This window comes from Alnus glutinosa, chromosome 11, assembly GCF_958979055.1.
Source record: "Alnus glutinosa chromosome 11, dhAlnGlut1.1, whole genome shotgun sequence".
Lineage (NCBI taxonomy): Eukaryota > Viridiplantae > Streptophyta > Magnoliopsida > Fagales > Betulaceae > Alnus > Alnus glutinosa.
In genome coordinates, this window is record NC_084896.1 from 23,442,477 (window position 1) to 23,461,504 (window position 19,028).

The 19,028-nt window shown below is 35.1% G+C and overlaps 2 protein-coding genes across 2 annotated transcripts; both read left to right on the forward strand.

The window, feature by feature from the left end:
• Nucleotides 1-3,343: 3,343 nt before the first annotated feature.
• LOC133881778 (serine carboxypeptidase-like 18) lies at nt 3,344-9,141 on the forward strand. The gene is made up of 14 exons (XM_062320812.1): nt 3,344-3,567; nt 3,689-3,834; nt 5,176-5,252; nt 5,789-5,911; nt 6,066-6,168; nt 6,291-6,328; nt 6,694-6,795; nt 6,944-7,030; nt 7,132-7,287; nt 7,428-7,499; nt 7,619-7,737; nt 8,334-8,447; nt 8,570-8,627; nt 8,951-9,141. Exons 1-14 carry the CDS (start codon nt 3,359-3,361, stop codon nt 9,032-9,034), a joined length of 1,488 nt encoding a protein of 495 aa, XP_062176796.1. The 5' UTR covers nt 3,344-3,358; the 3' UTR covers nt 9,035-9,141.
• A 765-nt stretch (nt 9,142-9,906) lies between these two features.
• On the forward strand, nt 9,907-17,608 carry LOC133882218 (magnesium transporter MRS2-3-like). Its single transcript, XM_062321337.1, has 6 exons — nt 9,907-10,465; nt 14,097-14,336; nt 14,787-14,915; nt 15,014-15,177; nt 15,809-16,016; nt 17,296-17,608. The coding sequence occupies exons 1-6, from the start codon at nt 10,007-10,009 to the stop codon at nt 17,581-17,583; spliced, it is 1,488 nt and encodes a 495-aa protein (XP_062177321.1). The 5' UTR covers nt 9,907-10,006; the 3' UTR covers nt 17,584-17,608.
• Nucleotides 17,609-19,028: the final 1,420 nt, after the last annotated feature.

Below are 19,028 nucleotides of genomic sequence, written 5' to 3' on the forward strand. Positions count from 1 at the left end.
TTCCTCTCCAGGCTGATCTTCCGTCTTCTCCCCCTCAGCTGGGCCGTGATCAGAACACACCGGCGACACTTTTGTTTCCTCGGTTCTTCCTTGCCCTCTGGTCAGATCTTCTGCACGAAGCCAAAGACCCCATCCCTTTGACCCTTCCAAGTGGTTCTTCCTCATAGTTGATTCAGCACAACCTTTTGCCCTGTGGATTATGCATCCGCACCTGAAGCAAAATATTGGTAGCTTCTCATATTTAAAGGAGACCCAACATGATTTGCCCGATATCAATAGGGTTCTACCACGTTCAAGTGGGTGATAAAGATTAATCGCTACCATAATCCGGAGATAGCGCCCCCATCCCACATCATCCTCAGCTACCACTACATCTTCCACCTCCCCCAAAGAGCTCCCTATTTGTCCACCCACAACTCGATTCATACATCCAAGAGGCATATCATGGATCTGGATCCAAATTGGGGTTGAAGAGAAATTCATTTGTGACGGTGAAATCTTACCATCAAACTCGTTGAGGATCAACAGAGTTCGGTCGTACGACCACGGTCTACCAGCTAAGACCTTTTGCTTATCTATGTCCTCCGAAAATTCAAATAACCACAGATTTTCCTTAATCTCTTTGACCACCAGCCGTCCTGAAGGTCTCCAAATCCGCTGGAGGACGGCTTTGAACGCCTCCTTATTAAGCTTCTTTGGAACTCCCAGACGCCCCACCAAGCTTATTACAGAGTTCCTGTATAGCCGAATCGGCAACTACAATTCCTTTTTGTTCCCTCTCAGACAGGGGGAACCCTCCCAAAACATTCCTGTTACCTTCCATCAATCTCCTCTCCTCCAAAAGCAAGAGAAGAAAAGAGATTTAACTTAAGGAATAAGACCCAGAAACACCTCCTTCACCGGTGAATCACCGGCGAGAAGAGATGAAAACTTTAACAATTTAGTCTTGGTCTTCTTTGACACATTTGGGCCATTGTTAGATAAATATTTGACCCGTATATGAACTTCCTCCTCTTGACAGACTAGACAGTAGACAGTGATATACATTTATCCTTGTTATGATCTTCTTGTTGCTTTTGTTGGAAAGAAGAGCTGCATTTATCCTTAAATTTATGTTGCTTGTGCTTTTATATATATATATATATATATATATATATATATATATATATATATATATATATATATATATATATATATATATATATATGCTTGTAGATCATATTCGGACTCAATAGACTTCAACTAAGATGGTTAAAGGAGAGAAGGTGTTAGAATATTTTATATTTTCTATAAGAGATATGATTTTTTGTCACCTCAAGACACAATTCTTGATCACTTTGCTCATGTGATAAGATGGTCTCCCAACTAGCTTTAGGATTTTTTTTATTTTTTTTTTTTAAAAAAAAAGTAAAAGTAAAAGTTGCAACGTGGACAAATGTGGTCAGGAATTATGTATTGAGGTGATAATGTATCATATTTCTCTCTACAATTAGACCTTTATTCTATGTTTTTTTATGAGTCTATTAAGCTCTTCCTTGTTTAGTTTAGGATTTTCTTGTCCACCGCTCCTAATCCCTTTATAAATATTATTTATTGTAATACGATAAATTATACACATATATATATTTTCTATATATTTCCATTTAACTAAGTTTCAAATCCACCATTGAATTAGTGGCATACTTATTTCTTATCTTTTGAAATTATTACAAAGAGAAATAATATAAGGGGTGGCCATGCCACCCCTTTCCTCTTTTCTTTTTTCTTTTTTTTCTAAAAAAAATGAAGTTTATTTGTTTATTTTTTAATAAATTTATATATATTTTTTTATTTAAATAGACACATGTCGTTATCTTATTAGTTTAATGTAGTGCTGACGTGACATTTAAAAAAATCTGTCAAATTTTTTAACAGAATTTGACTTCAAGGATCGATTTGTAATTATAGTTTATTACAAAAACCTTTCATAAATTTTTTAAATCATAAGGAATTATGATTCGTAATTATAACATATCTTAAAAACCAATAACACAATTATTCATATATCTTTTTACTTAGAGAAAGGAGACAGGTGCCAAATTCTGATCTTGTCAAGGCCACAAATTCAAAATAAAGCATGCTAAAATTTATTGGAGTGGAAAGACGTGTGTCTTAGTGTCTACCAGTCAAATGTACGTCATAGTTGATTAATCTTTTAAATTAATGTATATATATATATATATATAGGAAATGTGAACCACGTGGTATAATTAAGTTAGGTCGCTTCGCTACCCGTTTATTGCAGTCTTTTGAAAGTTGGCTGTAAGCGAGGGCGGAAGAGGGATTTCCTCTCAATGGGTTCAATCAATATTGATGATATATATATATATACTATTAAACTTAATTTTGTAAATCAAAACACAAAAGGGCTAAATCTCAAGTTATCAACACTTAGAAGATATAAAAAATTAAAAATTAAAAATTAAAAATTAAAAAAAAATAAAATAAAATAAAATCCTACTTCAGTGGCCCCTAAATATAAAAGAAAATTCTGTTACTTAATTTAAAGGAAAATTCTGTTATTTTTTCCTATAAACCTACGCCCTGGCCAGTGGCCCCTAAATATAAAATCCAACTAAAATAATAACCAGAGAAATGGCTCGAAGAATTTGAGAAAAATGTAAAATTAGTCATTGTAGTTGGTCTAATTTACAAAAAGCTTTATGTGGTATAAAAATTAATTCAGAGGTTCCTGTGGTAAATGAAAATAACAACTTACTCACTTAAGTCAATTTTCATACACTAATTTAACAAAATCTATTTGGTTGCCTTGTTAGGCCCAATAAAAGCACGACACGTGTTTTTAATAAAAATATATAAAAATAAAAAAATAAAAATTAGGGTGGCCTAGAGTAAATTGACGGAATTATGATTCAAATTCATAACTTCTCACTCTGATACCACGTTAAATTACTACTTGTCCTAAAAACTTAATTAAGTTAATAAGAAGAAATAAATTTAATCATTTAGACAATATTTTAACGGTTGGCAAGCACCTCAAAAGTGACTAGAGGTGGCTCGCCGACACTCCTGCCACCTCTGAGGTGGCTCACAGGCCACCCCAGTGGTGGTGGTGGCCGGAAGGCCAACCCCATGTCTAAATTTAAACAAAGAGAACGTTAGCTGCAAATTTTAAGGTAAGAATTAACTATTTGTTGTTTGAATGAACGGCTCCAACTTGCACTAACCAACCTTCAGACTTGGACCTACAGTTTGGGGAATTACAAAAAACAAAGATTTTCATGAAAATTATTAGAAAATAGTAATAGTAATTTGAAGTTGCAGATATGATCGAAAACCCTATAAGATCCAGAGAATCATGGCTCCCCCTATCAGTGGTATTCAACAACAGATTGGTATGGAAATGGAAGCACAGTTAACGAAAGCCGGCAACAATGGCAAGTATGTGGCCCGAATGTGGCTCCATTTGCTTCTTCTATTACTTCTCTCAGTCACGGCAACGTCGCGGACAGTCGTGGAGACTCTACCGGGGTTTTCCGATACGCTTCCGTTCAAACTGGAAACTGGGTGAGCATGCATGTATTAAATTCTTCACCATTTTTTATTATTTTTCTGATCTTCCAAGGTTAAGAAAACAAGAAACTGTAACAATGGTGATCGATCGATCACAATGGCGGCTTTAACATAGGTATGTGGCGGTGGGGGAGACGGATGATTTACAGCTGTTTTACTATTTCATTGAGTCGCAAAGAAACCCAGTAAAAGACCCTCTTGTGCTTTGGCTCACCGGAGGCCCTGGTTGTTCTGCTCTCTCCGGCCTCCTTTATGAAATCGGTAAAGCCCCTCCTCCTTAAAATATCTTTTCAGTTCCAAATTTCGAAATTTTCTGTCTAATATTCGAAGCCTTCAAATTAAAGGACCGAAATGAAGAATGGCCCAATTACCCTTTTTATTTTTTATTTATTTATTTATTTTTTGTAACATTTATTTCGTGCAATAAAGTTATTCTATTTTTTCAAAAAATAAAAAAACCTGGTATACATTATTCCCCTTACTCATCTCGTCTCCATACATTTTAAGAATTCGCTAATGAATTTGTGAAATTTAAAAATTTAATGATAAATTTGCGCATTTATGTACGAAAATGTACATGATATGGGCAAGGCCCGCAAGGATAATTTCTATCATTTTTCAACACGACAGTAAAGTTGTAATAGTACACTGAAATAGGAAGGACAGCCCATGTACTACCTATTTGAATTGTTCATACACTTGGTACAAATAGATTATGATCTTTTATAATTATTTATCTGAATTATCTTAAATTCAAATAGGTGATTGTGAGAGACTACTTATGAAATCTATCTGACCGGATAAATAGTTGGAGAGTTCAATTTTTATTGTAATAAGACAACCATCTCTCATTACTATCTTCCCTTCTGTCCATAACATTGATTGTGATAAAATAAGATTAAAGATTAAAGATTAAAAAAAAACAATAGTTCAAATTAATAAAAATATTGTTTATAAGGACAAGAAATTAACAAGAGTTGGCTTCAGGCTAAGTGCTTTATAAAATTGAACCTTGGTTGCTAAAATCCAATTCAACCTTTCAATTTGCTAACTCCCCCGTATATTCTTTTAAAAGTCAATGGTCAACGTCAACATTTTAGAATAAGTCCATGAAACTTGGGACTGTTTGGTGGGAGAATGCATTTCTTGCACCCAAGCACAACAATTAGGTAAGGAATACGATGGAATTTGAATTCCCTCCAATTCATTTGAACCGGAGAAAAGCCATTTCCTTTAAAAATAGAGAAAAAAGATCTCACTCTCACACCCATCAATTGACTAGCTAGCACCCAGGTGTATCTACATGCAGTGGTCATTGTCGCCTTCATTAGCCTCCTTACCACTTTCATCACCCGCACCACTACTATTAGTCCTTCACCGTCATTGCTATTATTAAAATGGCCGGCCACCTCTTTAATTGATTTAGGAGTGATTGAACTACCCTCGACAACCATCGTATAGTGCAGTGACCCCGAGTGATCTATGGGATGGTTGTGTTTACATAGATCTCTTGCTTGGTATATGGAAGAAAATTATGGGGATGTATTTAATTAACTAAATCGTGTTGAATGATTTAGCTAATGACTTTTTAATATTGTGTAGGACCAATAACTTTCGATTACGACACTTTCAATGGTAGCTCGCCTGCACTTGTTGTAAACCCATACGCATGGACCGAGGTGCTAAATTTCTCCCCACCAATTTCATTTTTTTATGTTAAGTTTAAATGGTATAAGTTTTATTGGTAGTAATTCAGAATGTCTTGATTTAAAGTATTCATTTTTTAAAAAGTTTCAATCACAGTCTTCTGTTAAAATTTTTCATTAAATTCTATTAAAATTTTTAAAATACCCTTCATTTTTTTTTAGAAAAAAAGAAATTGCTAGGATTTAGGTGTTAGCTACAATTTAACGGAATTTCGAAAAATATCTATTCCTGAATCTTTGAAAAATTTTATAATTTTTTTTTAAAAAAAAAAAAAAAAAAAAAAAAAAACACAGGGGTATTTTAAAAATTTTGACAAAACTTAACGGAAAATTCTAACAAATGACTGAAATTAAAACTTTCTGAAAAATTGATACCCTAAATTGAGACGTTTTAAAATTTATATACTTTGTTTTAATATGGGTGAAAGTTTAGGGGTTATAAGTGAATTTCTCCTATTTTAATTTTTTTTTTTTAAATCTTTTAAAATTCTACGGCTACTATTTTGCAGGTAGCAAACATAATATTCTTAGATGCACCAGTTGGCACTGGATTCTCCTACTCTGAAAGCACTGAAGGCTACTACAGCTCGGACACAAAATCACCTTATGCTATTTATCTTTTTCTTAGGAAGGTAAGAAATTAAACTGTGAGAACAAGTCAAATGGTTTCATTTTTAGAATCACAAAGAGCTTAAAGATTAGAAAAATTAAATCATTTTTTTTTTTTTTTTTTTACAAATTGTGATGGCTATATATATATATATATATATATATATATATATGCAGTGGCTTTTGGACCATCCCAAGTATCTCAAAAATCCACTTTACATCGCTGGAGATTCTTATTCAGGCGTAATTGTTCCCCAAGTCACTCTTCTAATATCAGATGGTAAACATTAATTGAAAATAAATGTTCTGATATGATATGATATGATATGACATAATTAACGTGATCGAAAACAGTTTTGAATGTTTTGTGCGTACGTGTTTTAACGTGACAATGTATTGCAGGTAATATAGCCGGAAGCAACCCATCCATGAATCTCTTGGTATGTGCCTAATTACATCATACTTTGAATTTCTTTTTCTTTTTAATTATTATCATAGGCTATTTTTCCCGATTAGAATCCCCTCAAATTGTTTATTTAAATTGCATGCAATTCGGACAAGAAAACAAAGAGAGGCAAGTGCAGGCTTATCGATCTGCCTCAGGCATATCAGCCCCACACTCTTGGGCTGTCCGGGGCGGATGGATCCCGTATCGACCTCTTTGTTAATTCATGCACAAAAAAAAAAAAAAAAAAAAAAAAAAAAAAAAAAAAAAAAAAAAAATGAGGATGATCTTGATCCATATTCTGATTCACTCACTTGTGTGATAATATGATATTTTTTTTAATTAAATATGAATTATCAGGGGTACATGCTTGGCAACCCAGTAACAGATCAACATGGTGATGAAAATTCAAGAGTCAAATATTACCACCGGTTGACACTTATATCGGATGACCTTTATGAAGTAATTATATCCTAAACCCTCTATTTATATTTGCCTCTAGTTCATCATATTATATATATAATTAATGATTTGTGATAACAAGTTAAAGTATATAAATCATTGTTTTTGAGGGCTTTAATCTGAAAATGTTATACATATGATTTTCCAGTCAGTCAATGTAAATTGCAATGGAGAATTTGTTAATCCAGATATAACCAATTCATCATGCCTCGATGATATCGGGATTATTGCAGAGGTTAGAGTTTTTGCTAGTAATGAGAGTTCTTGACTCAATTTTCATATATCTTATTTCTATGTTTTGTTATTAATTAATTTACTCTGTGACACAATTTGTAGTGCACAATGAAAGTAAACGATGCACAAATTTTGGAACCCAAGTGTAGCTTTGCATCCCCAAGACCAAAAACCATGAACTGGGGAAGAAAATTTTTTGATGACATTCCGGACGAGATCATCCAATCACCAACTAAACGCGAGGAGAAATGGTGTCGGGTAAACTCAATTTTGCCTCCGATCGATTACATGCATTTTAGCCACATGTTAATTTAATAAATTAAATTAAATTAAATAAATAAATTACGACCTAATTCGGAGGAAAACTTAACGAGTCGACCCTTACACTTTCCTTGCAGAATAACAATTATGTGCTCTCTTACATGTGGGCAAATGATGAAATTGTCCAGAAAACTCTTGGAGTTCGAAATGTAGGTGACATTTTTCACTGAACTTTCTAGGTTCAATTACCTTCTACTTTTACTATAAAGCTTAATTGATGGGAAAAATTATTTATATCCAGTAAGATTTTTTTGGGGTGTGAAAACAGGGGACAATATTAGATTGGAAGAGATGCAATAAAAGTTTGGCTTATGATAGCGACCTCAACACGGTGGTCCATTATCATCAAGAACTCCTTAAGAGAGGATATCGAGCTCTCATTTACAGGTGATTTCTCATCACTATTTTTGTCCTGTTTTGGCTCTATTTTATAATGAAGATCAAGCACAAAGACATTCCTAACTTTTAGGATATTAATTGAAGAATCAGTTGATCGCACGTTAAATTCTTAATTGGTGTTCCGTCGAGGTCAGTCCAATGCTTAGCTAGAAATGAACATATCCCTAAGTGACCCAATTTCCTTCTCTCTATGTAGTGTTTTTGCATCAGTTGTTGATTAGGGAGAGGTTCGTGGGGTAATGGATTTGATTCCGTGACCCCACTCTGTTAGACGAAAATTCTTGAGCTCCCGAAAATAAAGGGATGTCAGTAATCCAGAAGGCAATAACTAGAATATAGTAAATACATCCTCCTTTTATTTATTGTGCATCTGTTTGCCTTTTCAAACTACTTAGGTTCGGCCAGATTTTACGGCTTTACCGAGGATGGGTTTGCCTATGCCAATTAATGGTTAGAAAAGGTCCGCATCTTGAGGTCATTAATTAAATGATTAAACTCACTATTTTTTTTTTTTTTTAACTTAAATTTTTAGGATAAATAATAATTTAACAAGTAACTGATAGTTCTAGTGTATGTTTTTGCAGCGGTGATCATGATATGATGATTCCTTATGTGGGTACACAAGCATGGATAGCTTATCTGAGTCTGCCATTGGTTGATGGTTGGAGGCCATGGTTTGTTGATGGACAAATTGCAGGGTTGGTTTCTAATATCTTAATTTTCTTTGATTTCTTTGCATTTCAATACATATTAGCCTTTAAACTGTTCATATATAACAGGAAAAACATCATCCTTAATTATACTTCACTTTTCTTTATAGATTCACAGAGAAGTATTCGACTACTAAAGGAGACGGCTTGACCTTTGCGACAGTGAAGGCAAGAAAAAACTCACCCTCAATTATGAGAATTTTTTGCATTAATAGTTTGCACAGGCACAATATAAAGTAGAATTAAACCCGAGGGGTTGGGTCAAGTGGTAAAAGCTTTAGTTTTTGTCAATAAAGCTGGAGTTTAAGGCCATGTCCAGAGACAAAGCTGAAGTCTTACCCGATCCGTGTAAAGGGAGTGCTTTGCACGGATTCAGAGTTTACCCGATAGAATTAAGTACACAAAGTGACTCTGTCTTGTAAATTCCTGTCATATATATATATATATATATATATATATAAAGTAGAATTTAACCTCTTTTACTTGTACAGGGAGGGGGTCACACAGCTCCAGAATACAAGCCTCAACAATGTCTTGAAATGGCTGATAGATGGATGTCTTACTATGCTCTGTAATGATAATTTTTTATCAACGAATTTGTTTGAAGATTTTCATGATTTGTGACGAATGAAGCAGCTTGTATGAGATTAAAAGCCCCCATCATTTTTGCTCATGCACTCAATCTGATATTTCCTACTAGTCTTTTCTTTTTCAAGAACTCAAAATTAACAATACCATAAATTTAAAATTTTGAAATAACTCAAAATAATTAAGAGATTAGAGACAAACCCATTTTTGTCTCTTGTTAAAGGATTAATTTTTTTTCATTTCTTGTTAGTTGAAATTTTTGAAATAACCAGTAATTTAACATGGTGTGAGATTAGCATTTTCGAGTTCAAATTGATGAGAAATTTGAGCCCGCACTCAAAAGGTGTTGACGCAGAACGAGACAAGAATAAATATGTCATTTAGTTTTAATTAAATTATTAGTTTTTGTTTATAATTTAACAATGGGTTTGGCCCACTGTTAGTCATTTAAGTTTAAGTTATTTGTCATATTAAATGTGGGCTAGACTCTTGACCCAAAGTCGGTCACATTAGGGTTAAGGTTAGAGTGTCTATTTAAGCGTAATGTTCTCTTGTAATAAGACAGATTATGTTGGAATAAAAAATATGTTGTTTCTTGGAGGTGTGATGCCTATGTTCTTTTGGTGGTAAGATTCTACCAATGTCAGTAAGATGCTGGTTCGTTCTTTTCTATTATTAATCTGGTGAAACTCCAGGGGTTAGCAAAGGTTTATCTTTATAATTTTATGTTTATTTTAATATAATTAAATATAATTAAGATATTGAAAACTATTGTTTTACTTTTTGTGAATCAGTCGGCCCAAATTTTAATTCAAGCACAAAACAAGCCTCAGATACTAGCTTCCTCAATAACATGCCTTTTACAAACATATTATCCAGACAGGGTGGTACTATATTGTTGTTCAGTTGCAACCTGGGACTCCCTAGATCTCCTCGTACTTGAACTATAAAAGTCATTCATGAGGGAGAGAGAAACAGAAGAGATGGAGATGATGAGTGATTATCGTCCTCAGAAATCAAGGTCGGGTTCTGGCCCAATTGACGACAACCCGGAGCAGGCCCTGGCCACCTCCACCGGTCGACGGAAGAAGGTGACTGGAATCCGGGCCTGGATGTTGGTGGACCAAATGGGCCAGGCCCAGGTGCTGGAGGCTGGGAAGCATTTCATCATGAGGAAAACAGGCCTTCCGGGACGAGATCTTCGGATCCTGGACCCACTGCTCTCGTACCCATCCACTATTCTTGGCCGTGAGAGGGCCATAGTGATAAACCTGGAGAATATAAAGGCAATAATTACGAGCAAAGATGTCATGTTGATGAATTCAAGTGACCCGTCTGTCACGCCCTTTGTTGAAAAGCTACAGAAGCTACTAGAGCGTCACCACCAGGCCATCAGACCCCAGGTTGGACCTTTTTTGGCTGATGATTTCCTGTATTTTTTTTAAAAAAATATATAAAATTAAAACGCATTTCTTTAATTCTAAAAAAAAAAAAAATGATATCAAAATGTCTATGAATTCAATTATTGAACGTGGTTGGTGGAAGGGTATAGTTGACAGACAGGAGGATGACATTATTAGTACTTTTTAAATTAAGTCTAAATAGACTTGAGATTAAATGGAGTCAAGTTGTTATTCGTTATTCAAGTTCCGGCTTGTGTTTTATTTAAACTCTACGTTTGATGAATAAAATTAAACATAATTAATCTCAAATCTTATGCTTAAAAAAAAATTTAGGAAAAATTACACCGTTGGTTCCTGTGATATGCCATAATTATTTTTCACTCCCTATGGTTTAAAAAGTTCATGAGAGATCCATGTGGTATCCAATAATTACGTTTTACTCCTTGGGTCGATTTTCCGTCCACAATTTTGACGGAATCTGTTAGCCCTACACGTTAGCGACACGTGTTGCCATCTTACTGGCGACACGTGTCCATCTTAATAAAAAAAATAAATAAAAATACTTATTTTTAAAAAAAAATTAAAATTCAAAAAAAAAAACAAAAAACAAAAAAGGGAAAGGGGGTGGCCGCGCGCCACCCCCGGCGGCCTATGGGGTTGGCCACCCACCCCCTCTCCTAATTTTGTTTTTTCTTTTTTCTTTTTTGTTTTTTTTGTTTTTAATTTTAAATTTTTGAAAAAAAATAAGTATTTTTATTTATTTTTTAATAAATTTTTATTTATTTATTAAGATTAGACATGTCAGCGCCACGTGTCACTAATAAGATGACGACACATGGCGCTAACGTGACATTTGATGGAATCTGTTAAAAAATTTAATAGAATTTGACGACAGGGATCGATTTGTAATTATTGTATACTATAGGGATCTCTCATGAACTTTTTAAACCATAGGGAGTGAAAAATAATTATGGCATTCCACAGGGACCAACGATACAATTTTTTCAAAAATTTAAGTTTCCTTATAATTTAAAAAGTTTATATTCTCTCAAAATTTAATAAATTATCTCATTAAGTGTTTATAAAATCATTTACATAACATCCTCTAATGTTGACGTTCATCTCGTATGATATGTGGCTTGTGTTTGATGTCCCCATCAATTTCACTTTATTTTCCAACTCTTAGAATTCTTAGGGAATCGACAAATATTTATTACACCTTCAATCCTCCAGAAAGAAGGATCAAGAGATTTGAAGAAGGTTTTTCTTCCGAAATTCATGTGCAAATCAATGAAATTGAATCAATATTACTTATTATATTTGCAAATACCATGTACTGATGTACCTTTCATGCCCCCAGCATCACAATGATTATTAACTTTACATATACCAGTGCTTAGTACGAAAGAGGTCAGTACTTTGACTAGCCATTTTAGGACCACGCTAAACTTGTCTAGTTTCGCATACACTCTCTCCACTCACCTAAATATCCTCTCCCTTTTGAGCCTCCCATTGCTAGGAGAGGAGGGAGTTTCGGCTTCTTTCTTGTTCCGTACTCTCATCTTCCTCCTTCTCTCACCCTTTCTCATCTCTTTGGAGGTCTTATCCGCCTCTTTGGAGGCTTTATCCGTTGCCATTGGTGACATATCTCAGTTTAACAGCTCCGTCGATTTCTTATCCATCACAGATGTCCCGGTTTTAGCCACTTCTACCCTAATCTGCCCCATTCTTGAAGTTCTAGGATTTGTTTTTTGCCAAAATCAAATATGCCAACTTCAGGAAGTTCCGCCACCACACGCACCACTTCACAATGCTCCTAGCTATCTCCGCTTCGCTCTGCCATCAGCAGCGTCCCAATCCGGCCAACACACGTCAACGCGTCTCCCACATGCTCACGCTCCTGCAAGTAGGTCTTACTCGCGGGCCGAGTGCGTGTCCCACACGTGCCAACGCGTGGGAAGACCTATATTGTGTGTGATGTCTTCCTCCGTCTTCCCCCACTGCTGCCAGTCTACCATGGTGGTCACTGCATCCCGGCAACCATCGCCAGCACGTGGTCTTCACGCACCTACGAGTGGCTTACACGCGTTCGCTCTAATCTCCGTCCTCCGCCTCGCCATCTGCCGATGTTCTGTTCCGAGATTTTTCTAGTGTTTTTCTACAGCTTTCTTTGTGTTTTTTGGGTTCCTCGTTGATAGATGATGTTCAGTTCTTGGCAGTACTTTTTTTGCAATATCCACTTAACAATGGTTGTTGTCTTTATCGCTTATGGCTCTTTACTGAGTCTTTTTGCCCTTGTATATTGCTTTGTGCAGCTCTTAGAGAGGCACAGAACCTTTTCGGAATCATTGCCTGATGTTCATGTCTCTATCTGTATTGCTTTTTTCCATTTGGATTTTTGTTGTTGGGGAAATCCCACCTTGCTTAGTTTTTTTTCCCTGATTCCCTTTTCCCCTTTATTGTATAGAAAAAAATAATAATAAACTAGTCATTTTAAAATAATAGCACATGTGTGGTTAGCGTTTTTTCTGAGTTGTAACAAATGGTATCAGAGCAACATAGGAATATCACATGGCACTTGAACATTATAATATGATGTGGGTCCTGACAAAGAATGTCAAGGATTTAAGGAAGAGAAATTATAAGAACCGAGAAAGTTAATTTTCACATTGAGTGGGGGGTGGTGTGATGATGTCCCATAGGTGCAAAGTCTTACATTGATTTTTTACTATGTGAGACTAGTGCTTTAAGTGACTCTAAAGAATTCCAATTGTAACATTAATTAGTCTTTTAGACTAATAAACCAAATGTAATTAGCCTTTTTCCTAAATCGTGATAGCTTTGCTTTCAATTAGGATTTTACTGACAAGCGAGCTGTTAATAATCGTTAACCGCTACTAACCACCGTGTAATCATATAGGAGGCCATTGCCTTTTCTCAACTAACCGCTTAAGACGTTGCAATTACCAGTGGTAAGGTAGGCAAAGGTGATTAATAACCACTAATCGCCTACCCTTATATAATAATAATAATAATAATAATAATAATAATATAGTAAAGCAACCGTTGTTTTGATGTTTAATACCAAAAAGAAACAATGTCGTTCTAGTATAGGGTTTCTTACCAAAACACAAAAACATACACAAAAACGTCTAAAACAAGCTCAAAACACCAAATAGGCTCATACCTAACAGGTGGTTACCGCGGTGCGATTTAAGCATAAATAATTGATAACCATCGGTGAGTTACTGCCAGCCCTATACAGGTAGTGTGGTTAGCGATTAAAGGCAATAACTACTAACTGTCACCGCCTATACAGTCCTTTCAACCACATTAGATGAGCTACATGAAACTCTTTCTACCTTTTAAACCATAGTTAGAGCCTTGTTTTTTTTTTTTTGTTCTAAATTTTTTAGGGTTAATCTTCGGATTAAAATTTGTACACTACGTTCGGTTGTACTTGTGAATAGTAATTCAACAATCAAAGTAGTAATTTTTGTTTTCTATGAAAATTGAATGTGTTACACATTTAACATGATTTATAAGCTAAGAAATCTTTAAGGAACTTGAAGAGAGGATCTTTTTCTTTTTTTTTTCCTATCTTTGATATTTCTTTATGTGCTTTCTTTGATGCATGCTTCTATAGGGGGAAAATGGTGATGGTTCAAATAGGATGGATTTATATGAACTTGAAAAACTTCAATCAAGGGCCGGTAGTTCTCAAACTTTCTCCAAAAGATTTTCAAAGTTTAAGGATCAAGATGAGTCATGTAAGGTGGAAGGAAAGCATGATGTTGAGAGTCAAGATGGGTCAAAGATTCTTCCATTTGAATTTGTTGCATTAGAGGCATGCCTTGAGGCTGCTTGCAGTGGCTTAGAAAGCGATGTAAGTACTACCTTTACAGTTTTATAGTTTTTCTTACAGTGGATTGCCCTTTTTAAAGTACAAAAAAGTGACATTTGATCCCACAAACTATCAAATTGTAACAAGTTAACACAATCCTTAACCCTTTTCATCCTTTTAGACAGAATGTCAGTTATATGCGCCACACGTGATGACTTTTAATCACCTAAATTTTCAAAAATGACATCGAGAAAAATACACTTTACTCCTTCGAAGTATGATCACTTTTGCATTTTTAGCTTCTAATTAAAGTTCAAAAAGTGACTTTTGACCCCACATACAACTATCAAACCATGACAAAGTTAACTCATCTATTAAGTTTTTCCGTCGTTTTTGAATGAAATGCCGGTCACGTGCATTTGTCTCCAAACCAGTTTTATATATTTATGTTATCTAACTTGTTATTTATTTTGTTATTTGTCTCCAAACCAGGCAAGGACATTGGAGCAAGAGGCTAATTTAGCATTAGATAAGCTGACTTCAATGATTAGTACTCTCAATCTAGAACGTGTTCGCCAAATTAAAAGCCGATTGGTTGCAATAACAGGACGTGTTCAAAAGGTTGATTATTAGTTTGGAATTGAGATGAAAATAATTTGTTCTTAATTATCTTTGCATATTTGCTTTTAATTGTGCCCATGCTCGTGATATATCTTCAGGTAAGGGATGAATTAGAACACTTACTAGATGATGATGACGATATGGCTGAGATGTATCTGACTGAAAAGTCGCTTCAAAAACACCTAGAAAATTCTTCTGCTTCCTCTATGAGTGAGACAGATGACATAGTTGATGAAGGTTCTCAATCAGACATGGACGACAGGCACGTCCACATATATCATTTTTATCTTATGAATGCCACTGTTTAAGCTGTTCTGGCTTTACCATCTGCTCACGTGGATCGATCTAGAATGAACAAGTTTATAGTTAAATTGAAAATATTGAAAGAGGCTGAGGAAGAAATCAAGAAAATTGAGACAACGAATTTACGGGTGGTTCAGTGTTAGACAAGTAGGGAAAAGTCTTATAGGGTCACTGTAACATCCATATCCCACATTGAGAAGATGAGTAGCCCACAAAAATTTGGTAGTTTAAAAAGATACACATGATTATTAAGTCCCACATTACCTAGTTATTAGGTGAAATTGGACTTTATAAAAGATTTTAGGAAAGATCCAAATTAATAAGTCATTTTGGAGTAATAGTGCAGATCTAGTTAGAGTGTTAAGTCTCACATTGCTTAATTAGTTATTAAGTGAAACTGGTATTTTTAAGAAATTTTAAGAAATTACTCTCCAAAACTGACTAGTATGACAGCGTAGATGTGACTAGCATTTTTTTTGCTTAATCAAATCCCTTTCGCTCAGCATAAACAAATCTCATTTATCTTAAAAGGATTTCTATCTTAACTTTGTCTTTTACTCTTAACAGAATTTACCGTTGTATTTGTTTAGGATGGCAGCTGAAATCTCATTGGAGGCTAAGGGGTGTTCCACTAGTTATGAAGCTGGAACTCAAAACCCTGGCAATTACCCCCATGGGAAGCATACAAGCACTGTTACGAGTGGTGTGGATCACAAGAACCTCGATGTAAAGGAGCTTGAAATGATCTTGGAGCCATACTTCGTGCAAGTTGATGGTACGCTAAACAAATTATCCACGGTATGTAATTAAGCCCCCATTTTTCCACTCCATTTTCTTTTAGGGTTTCTCTTTTTCAAGAACTAGATGAGCCTTATGATAGTAGAAGCGATTGAGGTAGCTAGTCCATCTTAGTTTTGAGAGTTGCCCTCACCAGATGTTTGATAATATATGTCACTCGCACACTTGGCGAGCAGTGCTTTGTATATCTATTTATAAGGGGTAATTACCTTTTTCCCCATGAACTACCAAAAAATGCGCAATGCCCCCATGAACTACCAACTCGACCGAAATAGAGCATTCAACTACCAAAGACAACCATTTTTCCCCCTTCCGTCAGTCAAAGTGGTTAAAATAAACAGTCAACGGGTCATGTGCCGTTTTATATGGGGGCATGTTGGAAGATGATGGTAGTTTATGGGGGGAAAAGAGGAAGATGGTAGTAGTTCATAGGGGAAAAGAGGAAGAAAATGAGGGTAAAACGGCGTGTGACTGACGGAATGGGGGAAAATGGTTATCTTTGGTAGTTGAATGCTCTATTTTGGTCGAGTTGGTAGTTCATGGGGGCATCGCGCATTTTTTGGTAGTTCATGGGGGGAAAAAGGTAATTACCCCTATTTATAATTATAGATATACAAGATAGAGGAGTTTAAATTTGAACAAAATACAATATGTGCTCTTATTTCTTGATGATTTTTACAATACAAAAGATTAATTCCTATATATATAAGGGAACGGGTAATGAGAATACAAGAACGGTATTCAAACTTAAATGGCAGATATTTTAATATGGAAAAGAAATCAAACCTAATATGAAAAATTCACATATTCTAACAAAAATAATAATATTTATATTTTTACTTCAAAAAATTTGTAAATTTATAATAATAGATATAATTATATAAATATCTTTAAATAATGAAAATGAGTAATACTATTTAGTTGACTGTTATACAACTATCATACATGATATGAATATGAAAATGAAAATCAGCCTTTGGATCAACTTTTACTAAAAAAACAATGGCAAATTTTCACTTCCACAGCATCCTATTTGTATGGCAATAGTATAACAGTCTACTAAATAACATTACTCAATGAAAATAAGTATAAATCATAGTATCATCCGAGAATCTCCGGACTTTTTATCATCTTCATGTTTATCATTATCCTTCAATGGTTGTTGCTACTTATTGTTGTGTTTATCATTAGAGGTGTGTTTAATAAAGCATAAAATTGGTTTTCTTTTATATATATATATATATATATAAACTCTGTTTTGATGGTGTGATCTTGGAAGCTGAGGGAGTACGTAGATGACACAGACGACTACATCAACATAATGCTGGACGACAAACAGAACCAGCTCCTGCAAATGGGGGTCATGTTAACGACAGCAACCCTTGTGTTGACTACATTTATTGTAACGACAGGCGTTTTCGGCATGAACGTCCGTATCCCGCTGTTCGATGATCCAATAACGACGGGCATGAAAAAGTGGTTGTGGACCGCCGGGGGCGGCACCGCCGGGATGATTTTCTTATATGTGTTTGCTATTGCCTACTATAAACGCAAGAGATTGCTATAATAGTATTAGCGAACGCCGGAGATCAGATCGAGCCCATTGATTGCTACTTCTGGTTGTGTGTGTGTGTGTGTATATATATATATATATATATAAATATATTGTATCGATCTTGTTATTATCATCAATATCATGATTGATGGACATCAATCTGAAATGCTTCCGGTGCTGGTTGATAACGTTGTGCAGTTTTTCTTTTTTCTTTTTTTTTTTCAGATTAAAATGGGAAGGTTTAGACATATATATGTAAATCCATGGCAGATTTGATGGACCATCGGATGATTGGCACCGTCATATTAGGAAGCTAGGTGGGATAGTTGTGAAATAAAGTGTATTTTCTAGCATTACTTTATATTAAAGTAACACAAATTTCCTGCAAACTGGTATGTAGTAGTTCAAAACAGCTTCTATAAAAGCGACATGAGCCCTTTAATTAAACTATTAAAAAAGCATGTGAGAAGCGCATGCCGCTAGCTATTAAAAACACGTATTTCTCATATGCTAAATGATACATATCACTTTTAAATACTGGTTTGCAAGAAATCACTGTCCCTATTAACATGCATCTCTTTAAATGCCTTAAGAGAAATGTTATATACTACACCAATATTTTACTATGTTGACGTAATAGGGTGTATGAACCATTTTGTTTATATATATATAATGGCTACTAGACCTTAGTTGTCACCTCAGCATAATGAATTTTTATTTTCCCAAGGCATTTCCTTGCGGAGAGACTTGGGGGCGGGGTATGAGGCGAGCTTGCAGGCGACCTCGTTGTCCATGGCGTCAAGGTTCTCTTCGTCTTGGTTGACGGGTCTGGACGTGACATAGGCGTCACGGTCATTGCCGCCGTATAGGTCAATGTCGAAGGTGAGGATAAAATGTAGAAGCTCGAATTGGAAAAAAAAAAAAAAAAAAATTATGTGCTCCGTAAGGAGCATGTGATGCCCATTCCGTCTGGTATGACAGAAATTGCTAATAGACTGACTACATTGAAAAATCGAAAAACTTCGTTTGGCCATATTACAAATTTTTTAAAGTTTGGATGCAAGATTGAAAAAAGGGTATAACTTTGGGGAGGTGAATTATATTTAACCCTAAGAGTAAAATGGAGACGTTAGCATCAAAAAAGTCACGTACTACGCACGTGATGCCCTTTCTGTTAGAGCAGACGGAAAAGCCTAACAGATTGGGCATGTGGAAATTTCGTTGGTACACATTACAAATTTTTAAAGATCGGAGGCAAGATTGAAAAAGGAATACAATTTTGAGAGGTGAATTGTATTTAACTCTTTCTTTTTCATGCCGTTTAAGCATTATTTAAGCATTCGTGTGGAGCACCACGGAGCCCCCTCTCTCTCTCTTTTTCTCTGCCGTCATCCACATTCTACCCATTCAAATCAAGAGAAATTTGGTTTTGCATTTTTCAATCTCTGCCTGAGGAA